At 33.1% G+C, this 22,137-nt stretch overlaps 1 protein-coding gene across 7 annotated transcripts in view; it reads right to left on the reverse strand.

Moving 5' to 3' along the window:
- Shab (potassium voltage-gated channel shaker cognate b) overlaps positions 1-22,137 on the reverse strand; it is a 111,764-nt gene that overhangs the window by 16,486 nt on the left and 73,141 nt on the right. For 5 of the 7 annotated variants that reach the window (XM_017632899.1, XM_017632893.1, XM_017632934.1 and 2 more), the window contains one exon: positions 16,869-16,982. The exons of 1 other annotated variant lie outside the window; for it this stretch is intronic. In XM_017632899.1, the coding sequence (XP_017488388.1) occupies positions 16,869-16,982 (114 nt within the window). Of the gene's footprint in view, positions 1-6,971; positions 7,290-16,868; positions 16,983-22,137 lie in introns of those variants that run through there. One more of the 7 variants, XM_017632920.1, reaches the window with a different exon arrangement.

Below are 22,137 nucleotides of genomic sequence, written 5' to 3' on the forward strand. Positions count from 1 at the left end.
AGCAAAACCTTATATTTTTCGAAGAGAAGCATAACCTTCTACTCGTATAACAGGAAATGAGTATGGATAAACTTAACCTGTTACTTTAAATAAAAGTCCTATGCTTCAAAAAAAGTGAGCTAAGTTAGTAGCAAACTCATTACTGTTGCGAAAGTTTGTGTTATCCGATTGCCAGCGTGATGCCAGATGTTGTGTATGTGAGGGATGCTTAATACCTGCAGAAAACATATCTATTGATAAAAATAACTAACTTGTAGTTAGCATTTTTGTGGGATTTTAATAAACATATAAGTTTTAATTAACTACAGCAAAGACGAACTTGAAACCAGTTGAAAAGTAGGGATGTGTGCTATTAAATCGATTTGTTTTTGTGCTGTGAATTTTAAAAAAATGTATTAATTAAGCTCAAATTTAATATTTATTTATTATTTATGTTTGTCCATCTAACCTAAAAATTTGAAACAAATCAAACACACGAAGTGTGAACCCCGTCCATTTTGGTATGGAACGCCCCGTATATAGGTTGCTGCCCTAAAATTACATTACATTACATTGATTATAAAATACAAGAAAAAAAAAATATTGAAATAGATTTTTAATTTTTAATTAATTTACTGGAACCTTATATGGGATCTAGATGACAGTCTTCCTAAAATAAATTTGAAAAATTGATTGAAATAGTAGCTCTTCTGACTATGAATTTTTGAGAAAAATATCTTTTTGACTATTTTAATAAATAAATTTAGCAAAACGAAGAAAATTTTAACAGGCATGAAAAAACTTAGACAATTTTGCTTGAATTTAAGCTAACCGGCAACGCTGATTACAAGCCCCGTTTTCCTACACTTGCTCGTGATTTAAAAGATATATATCGTTTGGAAGAGAGAAATGTACCGAGGCTCGCAGACATATTTTTTGGTAGGAATGGAGAAACTCGCGGTGATGCCCTGTGACCCTGGAGTTTTTTGTTTTGAAAGAACTTGTTGAAGAACTTTTTGGTATCTGTTACTGCGAATGTAGTAGTTGACAGCATAATTGCGCAGGCAAATAGTTGGAACAAGTAAGCAATTTTCTTTTTGAAACTCTTCTTTTTGATGCAGAATTACATCTACATACATTAGAGCTGTAAAGGTAACTCGTATTCGTTACTTATCCAATCAACACCCGTATCTTTCGTATCGTTACTTTACTCGTTACTTTTGATACAAGCACTTGTACCTCACACGAATCATCGCAACGAATCTTCTAACCTAAGAAAATGTTCGTTCGTACATATGCATGCATGTACGCACATATATGTACACGCAACAAAATTTAGTATTGATACCCTGCAAAAAAAGTTTAGAGACAGTCTGGCAAAGCGTCAGTTCCGCCCTACTAATTTTAGAACTGTCTCTGAACTACTGCAAAAGGGATACAGAGCTGGACGGTTGAAACTCAATGTTGCTAATGTTACTAAAAGAAAATTATATAAACCGTGTTTTCAAACTTTATACAAAACAAAGGAAAAATTAAATTTGATTTTCGACCTTTTAATAAGATAAAAAAAAAATAAAATAAACAAAAGTGGTAAACAATCTCACTTTGAAACGGGGGTGTTTTTTTCTATTGCACATACGTAAATATATCACTGAGCACCCCAAAATGTGTAGTTATGCAGTGATTTTATTAATTTCCAATGTTTTCCATTTTTAATATTTTTCGTAAAGTTTTAATTTAAGTATATCTCATATTCCATAAACCATTTAAATTCAAATTCCTAACTCTGCTGCAAACTTGATAGATTTCAGACCTTTTAATCATAGTTTGGTTTATAAAGTATTCAGTTTTGTAGACCGTCAAATTTTAGTGTAGTAAAGTGTAACCTTGCATCATAAACGAAAATATTTAAATAGCAGAATACCTTCCAGAGTGTGCGTAAAAAGAGTTATGAAAAATAAGCGCTATTAATTATACTAAAATTTAATGGGCTATAGAACTGCATACTTATAACTCTGATTTAAAATATTTAACTTTTTATAACAGTTTCTAGAAATTTCCAACACAGTTAGAATCGTGAATTTGAATGTTTATGTTATAATACTTATGAGCAGGCAACGGATTTTTAGGACCTAAAAACCTATAAAAAAAAGGCAAAATCAAATAAAGAAATAGGCTAGAAAAGACAAAATAAGATAGCGAAATAGGCTGGAAAAGGCACTAGGAATCGCAAAACAGGCAAAAGACGGTACTAAAAAAGACAAAAACCGAAAAATAATCAAAATATGCATGAATTTTAGAAATGTTTATTTTACAAGTAAAAGGAGAAGAACTATGAACTAGTTTCATATATATGAAAAATTTGTACTTTAAATCTTTGACTATTTTCTCTTTTCTAGTTTTTAACTCACAAAACTTGAATCTCTATAGTTGTATTAACTTAAACAAATATCTTAAAAAGGCAACATAAAATGTGTATATATGAAATTAGGGAAAGCTAAATCGCTAATTCTAAATCAAATATAATAGCTCTTTACACACAAAATGAAGTATTTTTTTAAAGAAAAGGTTTTATACTATACTTCTTAGAACCAGCTCAAAACTAACCACTTTTGTTCTACCCCGGATGTAACACTTTGCCCCTCCTAAACCTGTTTTTTATCAATTCGCCGTTAAAAACTCAAAATTTGAAATTAAAAAAACGTCGCACGGATTTTGCTATTTCTTTTTCGAAAATTTTCAGGGAGGTTCCCCGAATACGTTGCAACAGTAATCGGCGAAGGGAAGCAACTTGAGGGTTGAAATTGTTTCCAAGGTACCGTGTTTACTTTATTTTATTTTATTTTTTTACTTTATTTCGCTTTTGAAAAAGTAATAATGTCAATTGACTTTTTAATTCGCACCAGTATGCGGCATAGTGTCAATTGGCCTTGCTTCCGTTGATCTTGTTACCTGTCACCAAAAAAACATTCTTGGCCAAGCGGGCCACCCAATCTCTCCATTTTTGGGTTGATTTGAATAATTAAAACTTCTGGGAAAAATTAGTTTAACCCTTCTGCAATGTTTGGGTCAAAATTACCCAATTTTCATGAACAAATTCTTTAGTTGGAGAGTTAGAACATTTTAAATACGCTGCGGCATTTTCTATCCGTAAAGTTTTTTTTTTTGATTTTATTCTATTTGATTTTCTATAAGGTCATTCTGACCTAAATTAATATTTAGTATTTAAGGAACCGGTTATAACACATAAGCTGACCAACCGTCAAACTTTAAAAAGTACACAAAGTACAAAAATAGCACAGGGCTGTGTAGTGTGCCCCTTAAAAAATTAATTAGCGATTTGGGTATGTGTAGGTACCACGCTACCAAAACGATAATACAATTTCATCACGAAAATTTTTCGAGAATTTCGAAATTTTTCGAATTTTTATAATTTTTCTTAGCATTGCCGTGCATTACTAGCGTTAACTTCAAAACACCATAAGAACGAATTATGAATATTATTACTAAAACTATTAGTTTTTAAGTAGAAATTTTATTCTAAATTAATTAACTTTTGGCTTTTCATGGAAATTGCCAATAATTCTAATTCATCAATAAAACTAAATCTCGACGTGCTGGAAAAGAGCCAGGGATGTTTTTTAATTTAACATACCTAGATTACGGCCGAATCAAAAACGAAGATACAAGTGAATATGGTGCCAATATATTGCCTATAAGTAAAGTTGCTTTGGTTCTGATATTATAAGCAATGTAGTTTTTTGGCACAATTTGTAGAACTGAAAGATTGATGATGATGAAATGCTCAAATTTTGAATTTTTAATTATAAACGAAGAAATTTATCTTGACGGTGACGTAACTTGGAGAAAGCGGCGCCCTCAGCGAATTTCCGCATATTCTACAACGCTCTTCATGACCATTTTTACCAATTTTTATATTCATAACCTGAAGACAATTAGGTAGGCTGTCTTAAGTTAAACCGTTCTAAAAGACTTACCCAGCAAGGACTGAAAAAAGTGCTCATATTTACTTAGGTATATGTTTATATTACTTAGCATTACAAATAAGATTCGATAGGCATTGCAAGTCTAAATAAAACAATTTGATACGAACATTAAATAAATTCCTTAAAGGCGTATGATTTTTATAAATTAAGAAACACTTTAAAATAACTTGTTAACATGGCGTCTTACAAAAGCCCTTCTGAAAGCTCTTTAAACTATAAGCAAAACAGAAGAAAGATATTCAACATGTTAGAAAAAACGTTTTGTTGTCAGTTCTGGACTACTATTGACAGAAGGCTGAACCTTTTTTCATAGCAAAAATCTGCTAAAAATTAGAGGAGTGTCTGCATTGACCTTCATTAAAAGATCAGGACAATTGAAGTATTGGCCAGGACTCCACGACAATTTTTCTAAATCAGGACAAATCCTGTAAAACCAAGACGTCTGGCCGCCCTAACCTAGATATTAACATAATTATTGGAATGGGGAGAAATTTAGGTTTCGCAAGCCTGTTTAATCCAATACAAAACAGCTATTTATTTTTAAATATTTTCTTATAAAAATATGGTTCATTCTATAACAAACACCATACAAATTCATATTTCAAACTTTGTGAAAATATAAAAATTCAGCGAATTTTCGCCAAAATTTCACACTTTTGTTTAAAAATTTTGGGAAAAGTTTTACGTATGCAGTTTTAGAGTCCATGCAATTTTCTACATGTCCATGCAATGTCTACAAAATATTCTTGATTTTTGGCATTTTTTTTACGGTGTCATTCATTTTCTCCCATACAAAGTATGTTTCGGTCTTATAATTATGTAACGCAGTGTACTATTAACTTGTTTGACTTGTATTTAGAGCAACTTTGAATTGTTTTTGATTCTTTTAACAATGTTAACTTATTCGTTATTTATGTGTTCAAATAAATATAAAACAAATTTTTTGTGTTTTCAAAATAGAAAATTTGTCCTCCTGGAATGCACTTGCTCCTGGAATGTGTCTGCCTGTGATAGGTAAAATATTAACTGAATTCATATTCAAATATCTTTTTTTTTCCTAAAATAGGCTAATCTTTATCATTGGGTCAAAATAACCCAAACACATTACAGGAAGGGGTAAATTCCAAACACTGCATTTTGACCCAAATTATTATTTGGTATTTAAGGGTAAATTTGAACCTGTAAGCATACAGCACTTGCCGATAGAGTATTTGCCTACGATAAATAAAATATTAACTGAATTCAGTCTTTTTTTCTTAAAATTGACTACATAACTTTTATTATTGGGTCAAAATGACCCAACACATTATAGGAAGAGGTTAATTTCAAACACCGCGGAAGGGTTAAAGGGTCTATTTTTATATGCCGTTTGGAGTTTTTAAAACTTCAAGAAGGTGGTTTATATATAGCGTCAAAACTAACTGTAAATTAGAGTTTGCTTTACAACTTTTGTGCTCCTGGCGAACCTAACAATAAAGAAAAAAAAACGAACAGCGGCATTTTAAGTTTTTTTGTTACGAATCATGGGCCTGATATTGAAAATTCAAAATGGCGAATCCAATATGGCGGCCAAAAAATAAGATCGGGCCGATTCGCTTGAAACGTCTTCCTCGGGAGTTTTTGTGGTCGCTGATTACGATACTGAAATCAGATTGAGACAGTTTTTAATCAAAATCGATTAGATTCGCTTAAAACTTTACAAATTGGGGTAATTGAGGTCATTGACAACGAATCTGAAATCAGATTTTAAAAATTCGAGAAGGCGTATCCATATTGGATCTACCATTTGTCACAGGAAAGATAAAGCGTAGGTAATGGCGTATACGTAACATTCTCATCTCCTCTGGATAACTCATACGCCATGTAACTATTAAATGGTAGTTCCAATATGGATCCACATTTTTGAATTTTCAAAATCGGATTGCAGATTCGTAGTCACAGTGACGTCAAATATAGATGCTTAAAAAAAAAATTTTCCAAAAAAGTTTCGAATTGTTTGAATCAAACCAAAAAGGGGCGACGGGGTGACCCGCTTGGCAAAGAATGTCCCACATATATTTTGGTTTATCAAATAAACGCCACAGCAAATGCGTATATTTTTTAATACAAATCACTTTATCGGTTAGCAGAAGAAAGACATTTTCCATAAAATCCATTCTCCGCTCATATCTTATAGATTTTCCTTCAAAATTTGATTAGCAAGTCACAATTTGGAGCCGAAAATGCTGTAAAACAATATTTTTGGGAAAGTTTGTACAAACTAATGCCAAATTGAAAAGCACTGGAGACATTGAAGGTTTGTTTCGCAAAAAAGCTTTGAAAGCATCTAACTAGTACATCCTCAGATGATTATAACTTAGTGAGCTCACTTTTTGGGAACTTATAAATCCTGTACCTGATTTATTTTGAAACGCTGAAACTTTCAAATTTTCGAGAAGAGTTATAGCCACTTTCACGAAAGCAATTTAAGTGAATTTTTTTTATTAAAATTTAATATTAAAACTGACAGAAAAAAATTTTATTTTAATTTTTATTTATTTTATTAATTTTAAGTGTGTTTTATCTGCACATAAAAGTGCATGCATGTATGACAGTTAAAAAAAAAATTTAATAAATATTTTTCAAATGTTATGTATGTATGTACATATGTAAGTGAGAATCCATTTAAGTATGTACATTTGTAGATTTGTAAAAAAGAAAACATGTGTACACACGTATGTATTCATTTAAATAAAACAAAATTATCATAAAAAACATGTTTTAAATCGATCAAGTAATCGGTGAAATCTTACTTCTTATAACGAATTTTATTTCTTTTTATATTTGTCTGTCACTAGCGAAATTCCCAATATATTCACGGTAAATATTACAAATTATTTATGTAAAAACTAAGCCTCCAAGTGGTATGTAAACATGTACAATGAACATATCGTTGGTGATACTGCAAAACAAATGACAAAACAATCTCCCTTTGCTGAAGAAGGTGAACGATTAACAAAAGCAATCAGATACAGATGACAGACTATTTAAGTGGCAGAAGTAATATTTGACATAGAAAAATTTTGCAGTATCATCGACGATATGTATGTATGTATGTATACTGTGAAAATTTGTATTACCGCATTTATTTAAAAAATGGACGTATGTATATTTCCTTTTACCATCCTTCGCCTAAATATAGTAGAGATTAACCTCGCCGGCTTCAATCATACGCTTCAGCGCGTAGAAATTCTTCGGTGAAGGCGGTGGCCTCGCTAGCCGCTGCATCGTGTATCCCCTACCGTGGAACACACAAACGCGATTCTGGAAGTTTAGAATCAACATATGTAGTTTTATAAAATATGTTCACAATTGTATATCATGTATGGCATGAATCTATTTCAAATTCCAAACAACTTTACATTTACTGTACTTGAACTTTTTACCAATGAGCTTCTATATGAATCTTTGTATTGTTCGAGCAGGTACTTATGTATGGTATTCATTTGCTAAGTTTACATGTACGTGTGCACGATCCTTAAGTCTATCTCTTATTGTAAATGCACGCAGGTTTTGGTTTATGTTTGTAGCCACGGTCTGCAAATTACATACATACATACATCCGAAAATATACTATGAGAAATGTTAAGTTACTGATAAGCTTGTGTCTACTCAAAAATACTTTACGGTAATTCTGTATATACGAGTATATACATATGTACAAATGCACAATTTTCCCGTATTTTCGTCCTATATTTAAATATTTACATACATACATACGTCTGTGTTCTCAACATACATGAGCTAAAAACCGGAATATAGGCATGTGACGTTCGTACAAATAACAGTAAAAAGATTTTTCAATAATTGTGTGTTTTTTTTTTAATATATCTAGGTATATTAAATTAAAATACATCTTTGGTTTTTATTTTTATTGATGAAATGCATAAGTAGGTTAGAACTTTTACCGATTTTCATGAAAATCCAAAAACTAATAAATTAAAATTACATTCTCACTTAAAAAACCAAGAGTATTAGAAAAAAATACACCTAAAAAGACTAATGAAATCAGAACAACTTATGAAATTTTGAAGTTAACGCTAGTAATACGTGATAGCCCAATGGAAAATTAAAAAAAAAGTATTTTTCTATGAAAATTTACGTGATGGAATTTTGACGTATGTAGAATATGTCTTACGTTTCGGTATGGATGGCATGCTCAAATGTTGTAGTTGTAGAACTAATAAAGCGATTTCAAAGAATAAGTGGCGTTTCAAAGATAAAATTCCAAGCCTACCGACAAGTGAACGGTTCGGTTTCTGTCGCTAAAACAACGGTAAATATTGGCTTATTTTGGAATCAATTTTGAGCCTATAAAGTTCTCTAGCAACTTAGGTTTAGCAGATATAAGCTTCAGTTCTGGAATATAAGTTCTTTAGAGCAATAGAAATGTTCGTATGTATACATTTTATATAAATTCGACTAAAATTGAGAATATTATTGAAAAAAATAAATAAAATTAGCTAATTTTTTATTACCAAAATGCTCAAAAATCACTCGAATGATTCGAAAAATAAAAATTCTCGAATCGCCAACGATTCTATTTTCGAATTTCTAGCAATACTCGATTCGCTAACGATAGGTGACTCTTCTACGAATTGGAATTCGCCGATCTATCGTCGCGAAGTATCGTCTCGTTCTATCAGAGAAAATGAGCTCGTCTCGAATTCGAGGCCATTTCGTTGTGTTTACTGGGCTGTAACAATTTTTGATTGGATTCACATACGAGTAAGTAGTCAAGCTAATCTTTTCACATATGAGCAAGCAGGCAAACTATTTGGTTTGAAAAATCACACGTACACAAAACTTCTGGGAGCTTTTTTGATTCACTATTAAGAATGTGGCAGCAAAACGTGCCGAACTTGGCGGGCACGCGCGACGGTCACGTCACTAGGAAAGTGACCGACACTGTTCTTGCTGTAATGCTTGTAATGATTGAATCGTAGAGAATGTTAATGCAAAAAAACTCAATCATGTATGATTGTACGTTTATGTGAATGCAATCTGTCATTATCATTCAGTACTAATACTATTTGTTGTATCAGGGTTGAGATTTTTGTACTCGAAATGTGAAACCAGAAGATTGCCATCTCCCTTAAAATAAGTAAACAAATAAATATTTGGTGCTAAAATATTTTTCTAAGTATTTGGCCGTGCTTCTGCTCAAACTTGAGGCATGAGTTCTGTTGTTGTGGCACAAATGGAGACACCTAAGTACATATTTAAGGCTCACTCCGAACACCAAATGATTTTATAAGAAGTGTTTTCAAGACAGAAATATACTCGAAGGTTTGCCATTGCGTGCCGAAGGACGACTGCTATTTTGGGTTATGATCTGACCAGGGATTTATCCATGGTCCTATGAAGTGGAAGTACGCACATGTAATCACTCTGCTACAGCGGCCGAATTGCGCAATATCAAGTGCCCCCAAGAATTGTTAAAGCACTAAATAGCGTTAAAAACGTTTTCGAAAATTCGAAATGAAAGTGAAGTGTTCAACTGTGATCGAAATTGCAATCAAAATTTGTGCGTGTGTAATTAATGTTTTATTTAAAGAAATTTTGCCCCTTGTCGTTAAAAATAAGCAAACTAAAACCTCCCCTTCCGCCCATTCCCCCTGGGGGTTACATAATACTTGAATAGCCCAGCATTATAAAATATTTAGTCCACAAAACACACGATAAATTGGTTTATTAACTACATCACCAATTCGAATTTATAAAACATTCAAATAATTAAATCTGATGCTGAAACATATTTTGGTAAATTGGTTTAAATTTTGGTACATATTTTGGTAAAAAAAGTAAGTGTACAACTTAAAGACCTACACTGCTGGAAATGGTTCGTGATTGTGAAGTTGCTGAAGCAGCACTGCTTGAACGAGCGACAGAGAAGCATCTAGAAATGTGGTATTTATTACTACTAGTGCGGTATTTTTTACTGCAGTAGTTACATTATGCAAATTTTTTGTTGACCAAAATTTTTGGTTCCTTAGACGGCAATATATCCCTCCTCAGCCATTTTCACGTTAACGAATGAGTGTTGCTAAGTTTTGGTCTTTTACAACTAATAGTATTAAAACTGGTAATGTGCTGATTCGATACTTTATTGTACTGATCTATACTCGGTACCGATTTAAAAATTATCCAGTACTTTCGATATATGTACCGAAATATTTAAGTTTCTAATAAAAGCGTATGTAGTCCAAAAATACGGAAAAGCGGTTCAGCAGAGACTCGCATATCAAAAGCCGAATGTAGGGGCGAATACAGTTTTTAGTACTGATTCAAATGAAAAATTCATATGCACTTTGTGTCAGCTGATTAAGTTAAGTGACATTTTGACCAGTTTTGGCTATTTTGTTTTGTTTATATGAGTTCAAAAACTAAAGTCGGAATGGACAAAATAATACTAAAATATTTTCTTTCTAGTCAGGTGTTTGTGCCACGTGAAGTGACCAGTCAGCAGTCCAACCAGTTGTCTGCAGTGTCGCCTGCTCAGTGAGAGAAAAAAACTAGATAGACATTCAGAGATTGAAGGCCACATGAGTTTTTCCCACCTGCATCCCCTCGATGCCTCTTAGTCATTGCTGAGCGTAGTATTCACCCAGTTTCTGATGGTTGCGTCGATGGCCAAAAGTTGGTGTGCTAAAACTAGTTGCGGACTGAGGAATGCCTGGTCTGAGCCAATTGTGGCCAACTGGTCAAACCAGGGACGGCAATCATTATAAGTAAAATAATTTAAATCATAATTTAATCATTATTTTATGATTCTTACTTTTTCGCTCAAAGGAAGTAATTATTATTTGATCTTTACTTTTTCGATCGCTAGTAATGATTATTTTATGATTTTTATATTTTCGCCCAGAGATTATAATTATTATTGAGTTTTATTTTTACACTTAGAAATAATGATTATTTATAAAACTTAAAAGGCCATCTATACGAAACCAACAAAAATTTTAATCTGCAAACGAGAACGAAAAATGACACTGAAGATGGCACAACGCCGAAACCGGTTTGTCTGCAAACCAAACTTGACAAGGGATGACGGAAATTCGTTCCAAAATAAATCATCTTACCACCCTGTCGGAAAAATCAACCAACACCAACACACATTAATATTTATCTTCGAGCGAAAAATTAAAAATCATAAAATAATCATTATTTTTGATCTAAAAAAATCAGATGTTAATTGTTATTTTCTATTTTTATTGGTTAAACTCGTAAATAATTTTGATTGTTTTAATTAAAAGTTAAAAAGTAATGATTATTTACCGTCCCTGGTTCAAACGAACCAACTGAGAGGATCTTAAGTAGTTATAAAGTTTGTTTCCTGACGCAAAGTGAGAGACTGGCTTCTAATTAAAGTTTTTTAAAGTGAACTTCATATTAAAAGTAACTTTAAAATTAAATGTATAGAATTCTTTGACTATTTAAACCCTGAAGATGGAAATGATCTCATTATTGCTATTAAAAAATGTCATAAATATAAAATAATAAAATAATTGGCTTCTGTGTACAATGTGTGTTGACATGAATAATACCTTTATTTTTTATGAACTATATTTTATTTATATACATACCAAAATATTGTTAAAAACGAGTACTCTGGCGGTTTAAAGTATTATCTGTTACTTACATTCATAATTTTGCTTTGAATAAAAATGTACTGAAAAGTACTGATTTTTTTAGCATGAAAAAGTCTAACGTACTAATTTCGCGCATAAAAAATCTGGCAACTCTAGGGTTGCCATCTATTCGATTTTTATTTTGAGCGATAAAGTTCGGTAATTGTGTTATCAGCTGTCTCGATGAAGTCATTGGGCCCCCTCGGAGCCGCAATTTCACGCCTTTAGACTTTTTTGTGCCATGCCGTGCAGGACCGATGTAATGCCGATATGTCGGGAATTTCTTACGATAGAGCCAGAAACCATCAACAAGGTCTTGGAGAACTCGGTTAACAGGATGCGCTACTGCGAAGACAGTGACATGATGAAATCGGGTTCCATAACTAATGGGAATAGAATGAACCCATAATAGTATACCGAAAAAAATAGTTTGAGTTAATTTTTATAAATAAATAATCATCAGATCTTTAATGTGAACGTCATCAGATCAGCACCGTCATTCTAAATGTGTATTAAGGTTTTATTTTTTGAAGTCAGGACCTTTTTTAGCGGTGCACAGTGGTTTGAATTTTGAGGAAATGAAAAACCATAAAGCCATATGAGACCTCTCTTCGTTCAAAAAGGGATGGACGAATTTACTTGAAACATGTTCAATATTTATTAAGGTTTGTGAATAGTGTTGCCATCTGTTTAAAATGTTAAGCTCAATTTTGGCGTCTTAACGCTATGCTTCCAGATGCAAGAAAAAAAACTTTCCGAATTTGTACTCTAGCGAGTTTCAGCGGTATTTGGAAAGCACTGTGAGCCGAAACGTATTTTAACAGTCCGTGTTTTTGGCCATATGATCATTTTCTTTAGTTTATAGAGTCAGAAACAATCAGCATGAAGTATATACCGAAGGAGCAATTACATTGTAAAAAAATTATAAGAAGTTATGGTTCTACTATTTAAGAAGCACGGGCCCGGGGGGATTACAAGTCCTTTTCAAAGGTCTGTCAAACTCAAGAATTTCCAAAAGAGATTGCAAGAGCAGTTAGACCTTGCATGTAAAGTGACTTTCGAAAGCGCATTTTCTTTCTGAAAATTAAACTTTCGGATACTACTTTTTGTCTGTTTACACTTTGAGTGCAGACAAGCCCACATTCAACTATTTTATCAGACATATTTATGCTTATAACAAAATTTATGACCTGAACCCTTTGCTAAACTTGCTAAAATGTGCATCAAACAGTCACAAAATATATAATACATTAATACTTTAAATACTCCGTATCAGTAGAATAAATTAATTACACATATTTTTCACATTTTATTAAATATTTTTATAATTTTAAACAAATTTGCCAAAAACGCATCACGCGGCAACAATTGATTGGTTTGACAGCACTTGCAGCAAAAATTATAATTGCTAGTGCAGCACAAGCAAGTTGAAATTATTTCTCGAAAGAGATTTGCATAATTTCAGTTGCAGTTACACCTTGCAATTTTTATTTCCGAAAGTGATTTCTGCACATCTGCAAAAACGACTTTCAGGCTGTTTAAATGGGAAAGTAGACTTTTTATTTCGCATTTTGACAGCAAAACGCGTAGAAAAAGCGCTTGCATTGCCACGTTTAACCGCACCTTTACTTTGCATGTTACTCGCTCATAGTAAAATTGAGAACGAAAAGTAAATCATCTGCTTTTAGAAACAGTGGTACATAAATAAAAATATTAAAAGTGTACACTTACATTCATCTAAGGATATAATAAACTAATGTCCTACTTGTTCAAGAAATCCACGAAAGTTAGCGATTTAATAAAAATAAGTAAGGGCCGTTATGTCTTCAGCTATGCCAAAGGTTTCATACCTTTCATGAACGCCAAAAAAATTTAACTTTAGGAGCAACACATTATATTTACTAAATTGATTTTCACTGTAAATTTTTTATTTATGAAAAGCAAATATGTACGGACAAAAGTGTTTGACTACATAGATGGAGGAGTTCTATAACAAAAACTGATATCTAAAGCAGAGGTCGGCAAAATTGTGTGTTGGTGAGCACAGAGTAATCGTAGGTACTGCACTGTGGTGAAACGAGTAAAATTTCAGCAATGAATAATTAAGTATTTTGTCAATGTTATTGTGGCTTGTTAACATTTTTATTTTTAATATTTTTATTGAGCTTTGTACCACGATTGTTTATTAGGAAAAATTGAAAAAGCAACAAAGTCTAAGCGGTAGAAGTTATAGCACTATTTCGGAGATCACCGCATCTCCTCATCAGACTTCTCTTTTTGCCCTGCTGAAGTCTAGAAAAAAGAAGTCTGATGAGGAGATGTGGTGATCTCCGAAATAGTGCTATAACTTCTACCGCTTAGACTTTGTTGCTTTTTCAATTTTTCCTAATAAACAATCGTGGTACAAAGCTCAATAAAAATATTAAAAATGAATAATTAATACTGTTGTTCTTCACTATGATATATATACGTATAAAATTATAATTTATATATTATATGCAGGGCCGAAAAGTTTAATCATTTGCCTGGAATTGCTTATTTTGCTTTTTCAGGGTTTCCAAGCCTTATTTTAACGATCATGCTTATTTCAATGTACGGACCTTTTAAGTAAACGGTCAAGAAATAAATTGCGATTATTTCATGTGTATGAATAGTAGTGTCAAAGGAGTTTTGACATCTGACATTTTACAGCCTGCTGTCTCACTTTCTGCTTACGAAATAATGGATCGGGCATATATTTCTGTTGAAAACAACAACAACTTTAGAAAACCATACTTAGTAGAAAGCGTAACAAATTTCTTAAGAACTTCGTATTGATTAAGAAAATTTGACTCAATAAATTTGCATGAATTAATGAAATTAAAGTTTCAATAAATGCATAAATTTCATGGTGCGACGAGCTAATTTCCTAGGAGACAAAGGAATATTTTCAATAACAACATCATGCATGCAATTGCTTCAAAATTTCTTTGATATAAGTAGATGCTATCTGAAAAACGTCTTCCTTTTAAACAATATTTAAAGTAATTAAGTTTGCCAACGTCTTTTTTAATGAGGTTTGTTTGTGCAAAGTCATTCGTAGCAACCAAGAATATCATCGTTTTATTTAGAATATTCAGCATATTTAGGGTACTCACAGTTCTATATTATCTACTGTGTTAATTTTGCCACCTGGTAACTTTAAAACATTTTACCATGTGGTAACTTTGTTTGTTGTTGGTTCCCATACTAATTAGAGATAACACTTTTGGGCAAAATTACTAGACTTTGTCTCATGTTTATGTTCTGTGTTAAACTGGCATCTATCGCTGCTTGTACATACATACATGAATTTCGCTTTGGGCGCAGCGCTGCTTGTACATAAGTTTCTCTTTGCGCCTTCCTGGAGCTGGCAAAGGTTATTTTTTTTTTATTTTTGCGCTGTGCCAGCTGAGTATAAAAAAGAGAAGAGAGAATAGAGAGAAATATGTATGTGGTTTGTTGATGCTCTCTAAACACAAACGCGTGAAAGGCAAACGGTCTAGCAATGCGTGGTATTGTTGATCAACTTAATACTTTATTTAAACATAAGGGTTGCTCACAGTTCGAGTGTGTTATCTTGTTAAAGTTGCCACCTTTTAACTTTAGAAGTAAACTGTGAATACCCTANATTTTACACTTTTGAATGTAAACAAAAATTATATCAGCTGTTCGTCTAACTTGCAAGTTTCTGCAAATTTTCTGTTCGCGTACTATTTTGGATATTTCTCTCTTGTGAGCGAACAGATGACATTTCGCCGGAATTTGGCAGTTGGTTGGTTTCTGTTGGAGATTTTAAACGAACGCACCTATTGTTGATCAACTTAATACTTTATTTAAACATAAGGGTTGCTCACAGTTCCAGTGTGTTATCTTGTTAAAGTTGCCACCTTTTAACTTTAGAAGTAAACTGTGAGTACCCTAATTGTATTTAATTATAGATATAATTTAGCAAAACTCAAAGAAAAGTCACATGTAATTCACCGAGGTATAGATAAAAATTCTTTTATTTCTGAGTCAACATTAACATCCAAATTGCGATTAATATTGAGAGAACCTAGCCCATTGTGTGCTTGCTCTCTGCTCATGCCTGTACATTAGCCTGCGCCTGATTTGTATGGAGAAAATTTTTTGTTAAGCTACAAAGCAAGATCCCCCCTAGAAATGTTCCTTTGGTCATAAAAACGCGCCCTTTGAAAAAAATTTTGAAATCGGACAACGGAAAGACGGCATATTTGAAACGCCATGTTGAATTTCTCAAAAGGCCTCACGGTTTTCCCAAAAAAAAAAAATCAATAACTTTAAAAGTTGGGGAGGTTTAAAAACAGGTCAGCTATATTTGACATCGGGGGGCAAAAATACATCAAGTGCCATTAAAATATATTAAATTTTCCACTGACTTATATACAATTTTGGCCACTTTGTGAAAATTTCCATGAATTTGCTGAACTTTAGGGCCTTTGAGGCACGTCTTTCCGTTATCCGATTTTAAAACTTTTCCGCAAGTCCCGTTTTTATGACCAAACCTTTCTGCGTGGTCTTGCTTTGTAGGACAAAGTTGCAAAATAAGGAGCTGACTACTGCACATGCACTGATGATATTTATTGAATTATTTTGAAAACTATAAGTAAATAGGGGAGCGAAGAGTGTTGTAAACCACACAAAGAATTTCTACAGAAAATTTTTTTTTTTGGTACGGCAAATATTAAAGCTGTTTTTGATAGATTTTTCTTCTATTATCATAAACTAAATGAAGCCTATTTACCTCCAAAGGGGGGCGTCTAAAATCTCATATCATGAATAATCAATTGTAAGCGAGCTATTTGTTTTTGTGGTCCGAATTTGCCGGTTCCGACAATTGATTAATGCATTATATAATAATAACAACGTAATATAACTTTATACACATAGAATTAGTTTAAGCTAAGAAGCGGAGGTCATAGGAACAATTAAAAATTCAGTTAAATATTGCAAGTGCCGAGTGCATTACCTTACATATGCCGCAAAAATATGTGAATAAGCAAATACATATGTACATATGAGTTATAAGTTAATTACAAAAATACTAAACTTAGCATGCTTTCCTAGTTAAATACTATGTTTATTAGAGTCTTTGTTGGTGTTATGCTTAGATATGTGTGTATGCATTTATTTACAATTTATTTAAGGTAACAAAATAAATGGAACAAATTACCTTCGTTGTGCAAAAGCAGCATTCAAATTCCACCGGTACATCCTGTTCGAAATTATCCATTCTCTGGTTTTGCAAATTCTCGAGTGCCACCTGACGTCGCAGCTCGGCCACTTCCTATAAAATGATGAATAACGATTTGTTTTTGTTTTTCAATTTTACATAGATTTCAATATTTAATGTTGTTTGTTTTGGATATATTGTTGGATAGATGCTGGACTCAATTACAAAATGGCAGGATTTAAGCTGCTTAGGTTTTGTTGGATTTGGAATGCGGAGTTAGTTGGTTTGTTTTGTTGCGGCAAGGGATGAAGGAAGTACTAGTTGCAGGCAGGAATGGGGGTTAGAGTGGAAAATTACAAATCTCAAGTGTTGAACAAAACCAAAACGTTAAGTGGTTATTTGAGTAAATATTTGCATGCCAAGTTGCACAGGTCAGTAGCGAGAAAAGTGTTGGCATTTGAAAAGCGTTGCAAACAAATTTCATTGTACATACGTACGTACGTAATTGAATTAGTAAATTTTATATAAATTCAGTGTTTATAACCATGCCGGCGACAAAAAAGATGGTGAGAAAGTGGTTGAGAATAGAACAAAGAAAGCGGTCATATATTTACATACATATCGTCGTTTAAAGTACAAAGCCGCGTATCGTCATTCTGCAAAACCGCGTAACTGACATTTGCTGCCAAAAATTGGATTTGCCCACACGAGCTCCTTATCCGTTCGTCCTGAAATATACTAGCCAGAAATGCGATTGTTTTGTAAAAAAAGAGAACCATTTTGAAATATGAGTGTTTTTACTCTACAGAAAATAATTTATACAACCTCACATATGTGGTTTTGCATTATCTTGATACGCAGTTTTGTTCTTTAAACGACGATATATATATGTAGTTATGCATGTACGTGCATATTAAATATAATAATTATTTAAAAGCGTACAGGTGAAGCTGTGCACCTGTGATTTTATCAAGTATATTTTGAACATAAAATATTTTTAAAAAGTAGTATAGGATATTCATCTTTGCCCTTCCACCAAATATTTGTGTAAAGTGTGTAAATATACAAACGATTTTATTTGTATTAATATAATAGTATACATGTATAAATGTGTGAATTTTTTGAAATATATAACACATACAGCCGGTTTCGCCAGCAATTCAAATGGAAAGGGATTTTTTATTTTCTGTCAACTTCCATATAAAATTCAAACAAGTAAAATCATTTTCCACTTAAATTGCTTTCGGGAAATTGGCTGTTGGCAAAAAGTAACTTCAGTAAAAAGAGTAACTTTAGTCAAGATGAAAATGACTGCATACTCAGAATTCTCAATACATCGACAAGATCTGGACTTTTGACTAAAAAACCTTTTTGTAGATTTTGTATGTGAAAAGAAAGAGGACATGTTATGGCTTACGGATAAGTTCGTAATACATATATATAAGTGTTTTAATGAATAGACTAAAAAATATTTCGTTAAGCAGTGTTTGGGAGAATTTTAGTTTAAGCCTCCAAAGAGCTACAAACATGCAGTATGCATTTTGAAACAGGTGGCAACCATTTTCAAACACCTCAGAAATATTCTAAATGTTCAATCCAAACATTTCTTGAAACTCTTTCGCTTTAATAGTTTATATAACCTGGCCATGAATCACTTGGCGATTGTCTTGCTTCATGAAAACCAAAAAGGAACAGTCCAGCGTATTCGTCTTGGTCTGCTAAATTTAAACACTAAGAAAAAAATATCGATAACAAAAGCGATAATAATATCGATAGGAAAATCGATGAAAATATCGATATTAAAATCGATAATAATAACGATAACAAAATTTATCCAAAAATCTATTACAAAGTCAGTACCGAAATCGATTACAAAGTCGATAACAAAATTGGTAAATATATCGACAACGAAAGCGATAACAAAATCGATAATAACACCGATAAAAATATCGATAACAAAAGCGATAACAATATTGATAGCAAAATCCATAAAAATATCGGTAACAAAATCGATAATTTTTTGCAAAATGCTTGAAATTTGGATTTCTATAGCTTTTGGTAGATGAGCTATACTTTTATAAAGAAAACTTGTCAAAATGTCGCGACCCTATTAATTTGTCTGACACTAAAAAGACTTGAAATATATGCATAGTTCAATTCAAAGTTCAACAAAAATGTTGGAACACTAAATCGCTAACATCGATATTTTTTAGATGTTAGGCCTTGAAGTTGAACAACAATTTTTACAATTTAGCTCAATAATCCACGAAATGTCCACCTTACCTAAACTTCGGAGCCCAATATCTCAAGAAATATCGATAGAATCAGACCGATTAATCGGCACCGGCATCGGCTAGTATCGGCACAAAATTGAGCATCGGCATTGTCATCGGCATCGGCCTTTTTTCGCCGATTCTTTGTAATTTCTTTTCTGTCGGTTCAGGTGAAGCGACAGACAACAGACGAAATCAAAAAACGTTTGCAGAGAGCTCACAGAGCTTGAAGGTGTTTCACGTTTTTTCCATACATAAGTATGTTCGACAATTTTATATACAAAAATTAATGGGATGTTATAGCAGCTTGAAACTTGCGCATGAAAATATTTTCAACATTCGAAAACTTTTAATTTCGTTTGATCAATTTTGTATATTCGACACTTTTACTTAGAATTTCTGCAATTCTCAAAATTTTTGAAAAATAAAAAATTTCTAGAAATCTAGTATTCATCATAATATTGAATTTCTCAAATTCACAAAGTTTTGAAAGTTTAGAAAATTTTGGAAGTCCACTCAAGTTATTTAAAATGGGAAACTTCAAGAAATTCAAAAGTATCAAAACTAACAATTTTAAATTGCGGTGATTTTTAAATTTATATACACGATATTTGGAAACAGGGCGTTTTCAAAGGAAAATGGGATTTTGGTACCTTTGGAGTTGGCAACACTGGCAGACATCAACGCGTTAGGGTTGGTACGAATACCTCGAAACTTGAAAAGCTTACATCAGGAGTCCCCCCCAAGGGTCAATTTTAGGGCCTCTTTTATTTAGCTTATCAATGAAATTTTTTTGTGCTTGTCAGTTTTCAAGAATGCATGCATATGCGGATGACATCCAGCTATATCTGTCAAATAATTTTGAAAATCAAGACTTATTAATTCGCCAACTTAACCATGATCTATCTGCTATTGAGCAGTGATCGAAGAATAACGGTCTTTGCCTTAGCTCTGGAAAGTCGTTTGTTTTACCAATCGCCAAGAAGAAGCTTGAAATAACAACAATACCTCTGATAGTTCTTGGAAATAAACCTTTACAATATGTAAATAAAATAAATAACCTGGGATTTGTTCTTAATTCGAACTTAAGTTGCAAGTATCATATAAATTCTGTTGTTTCCAAGACTTATTGTGCGCTAAACTTACGTCAAACTGCGGAATTTACTCCAGTAGTCATAAGTAGACAATTAGCAATTCAACTAATAGTAATAATAATAGTAGTTATAATAATATTATTAATAATGGTAATAATAATAATAATGCTAATAATAATAATAGCAATAATGTGCAGAAAATCCTACCAGATAACCAATGGAAAACGGTTGGAAAACGTAGATAGCTTAAGCCAGGGCCAGCGCCAGGTCGAGGCGACCAGCCGCAAAAAAAAAGAAGAGGGTGAGAAAAAAGAAGAGTCTCGCAAAACTAATCATTAAACCAGCTGAAGGAAAAACCTATGCAGAGGTGCTGGGAACTGGCACTGCCATTGGCCAGCTTGGAGACGCCCGTATTCTTACCAGACGTTTACGTCTAGAATTTCTGGGCATAGACTGCCTAACCACGGCCCCAGAAGTGATAACGCTATTCGCGGGGAATTAGGAGACAAGATGAATGGCCCGCCTCGCGAGAACCAAGAATGGCCGTGGTGGAAATCGACGAACTGCCAGGCCGGACTCTTATTGAAAAGGGGAAGCTGCGAGTAGGTTGGATTATCTGCCGCGTCCGAGAGCGCGCGGATGTCCAAAGGTGTTTCCGCTGTCTGGGGTATGGCCACAAAAAGGCGGCATGCAAAGACCCAGACAGAAGCTGCTCATGCTGGAAATATGGTCAGCAGGGCCACATAGCCTCTGCATGTAAAGAAAGCCCCAGCTGATACCTCTGATCGGCAGGAGATGGACAGAAAAATGCCAATCACCTGCCCGGGTCGGGAGCGTGCAAGGCCTTCAGGGATGCCCTTGCTGAGGCTAAGACAAAGCTTGGGAGAATATGATTAAATTGATACAAGATAATATGAACAGGAGTAGGGTAGCTGATGACCTGCTGGACCAATTGATTCTTGTACAAAGAGCAGACGCTGCCATCATCAGTGAACCCTATAGGACAAAGGATATTTCAATGAGAACATCCTCGAATAGCACAATTAAAAAATAACTTTCATGGGCATTCCTAAATAATTTCTTTTTCCGTTAGTTAAATGTTAAATACATATGTACTACATATGTATTTATGTCTAGCGTTCGTAACACTTGTAAAATTTATAATTGGGATTAATAAAAAATAATTTTTAAATTTAAGTTTTGTAATGGTAATTATTGAGTACTTTTTTAATGCAAAGAATTTTTATACAAAAAACAAGTTGTTGCGCAATCCGAAAGTACCATACCCGTAAGCCTTGAACATTTATTCAAAGAAATGTGTTTATTAAGCACTATTAGCTCAACAAGAAACAAAGCCTGTTAAATTGAAAAAGAAAACGGTAACTCAAACAATTTATTTCAACAAGCTTAATTTTAGCTGAGTTTTCCATTTATCTTTTCTGTCAGAGAAATATACATACATACATCCTTGTACAGATACATATGAGTACTCGAGACTAAGTGGTCTAAAGTACTTTCCTAATACGAGTACAGACATACAGGGTGGCGCCGAATGAGCCATATGGTTTAAATGGTACCTAACTTTTTTATTTATGCGATTATTATAATTTTTTATTATTATTTTTTTTAATACAGTATATTTTTGGGGAATTTTTCGCAAATGATGGCCATTTTCTGCTTCGCACATACGTGCTCTTTTTGGCATATTTTCTATAACTTTTCGCAGAATTTCGGGTGTAATGGCCATGATTTCATTTCGAATGTTGGTTTGGAGTTGGAGAATGGTTTTTGGTCTATTAACGTACACTTTTTCTTTCAAATATCAAAGAAACTGTCAGGAGCTGTTAAATCTGGTGAACGTGGAGGCCAGTTAAAATCGCTTGTGCGCGAAATAATGCGTTC

This window comes from Rhagoletis zephyria, unplaced genomic scaffold (genome assembly GCF_001687245.7).
Source record: "Rhagoletis zephyria isolate East Lansing unplaced genomic scaffold, Rhagoletis_zephyria_1.1 Rzeph_scaffold_00101, whole genome shotgun sequence".
Classification (NCBI taxonomy): Eukaryota; Metazoa; Arthropoda; class Insecta; order Diptera; family Tephritidae; genus Rhagoletis; species Rhagoletis zephyria.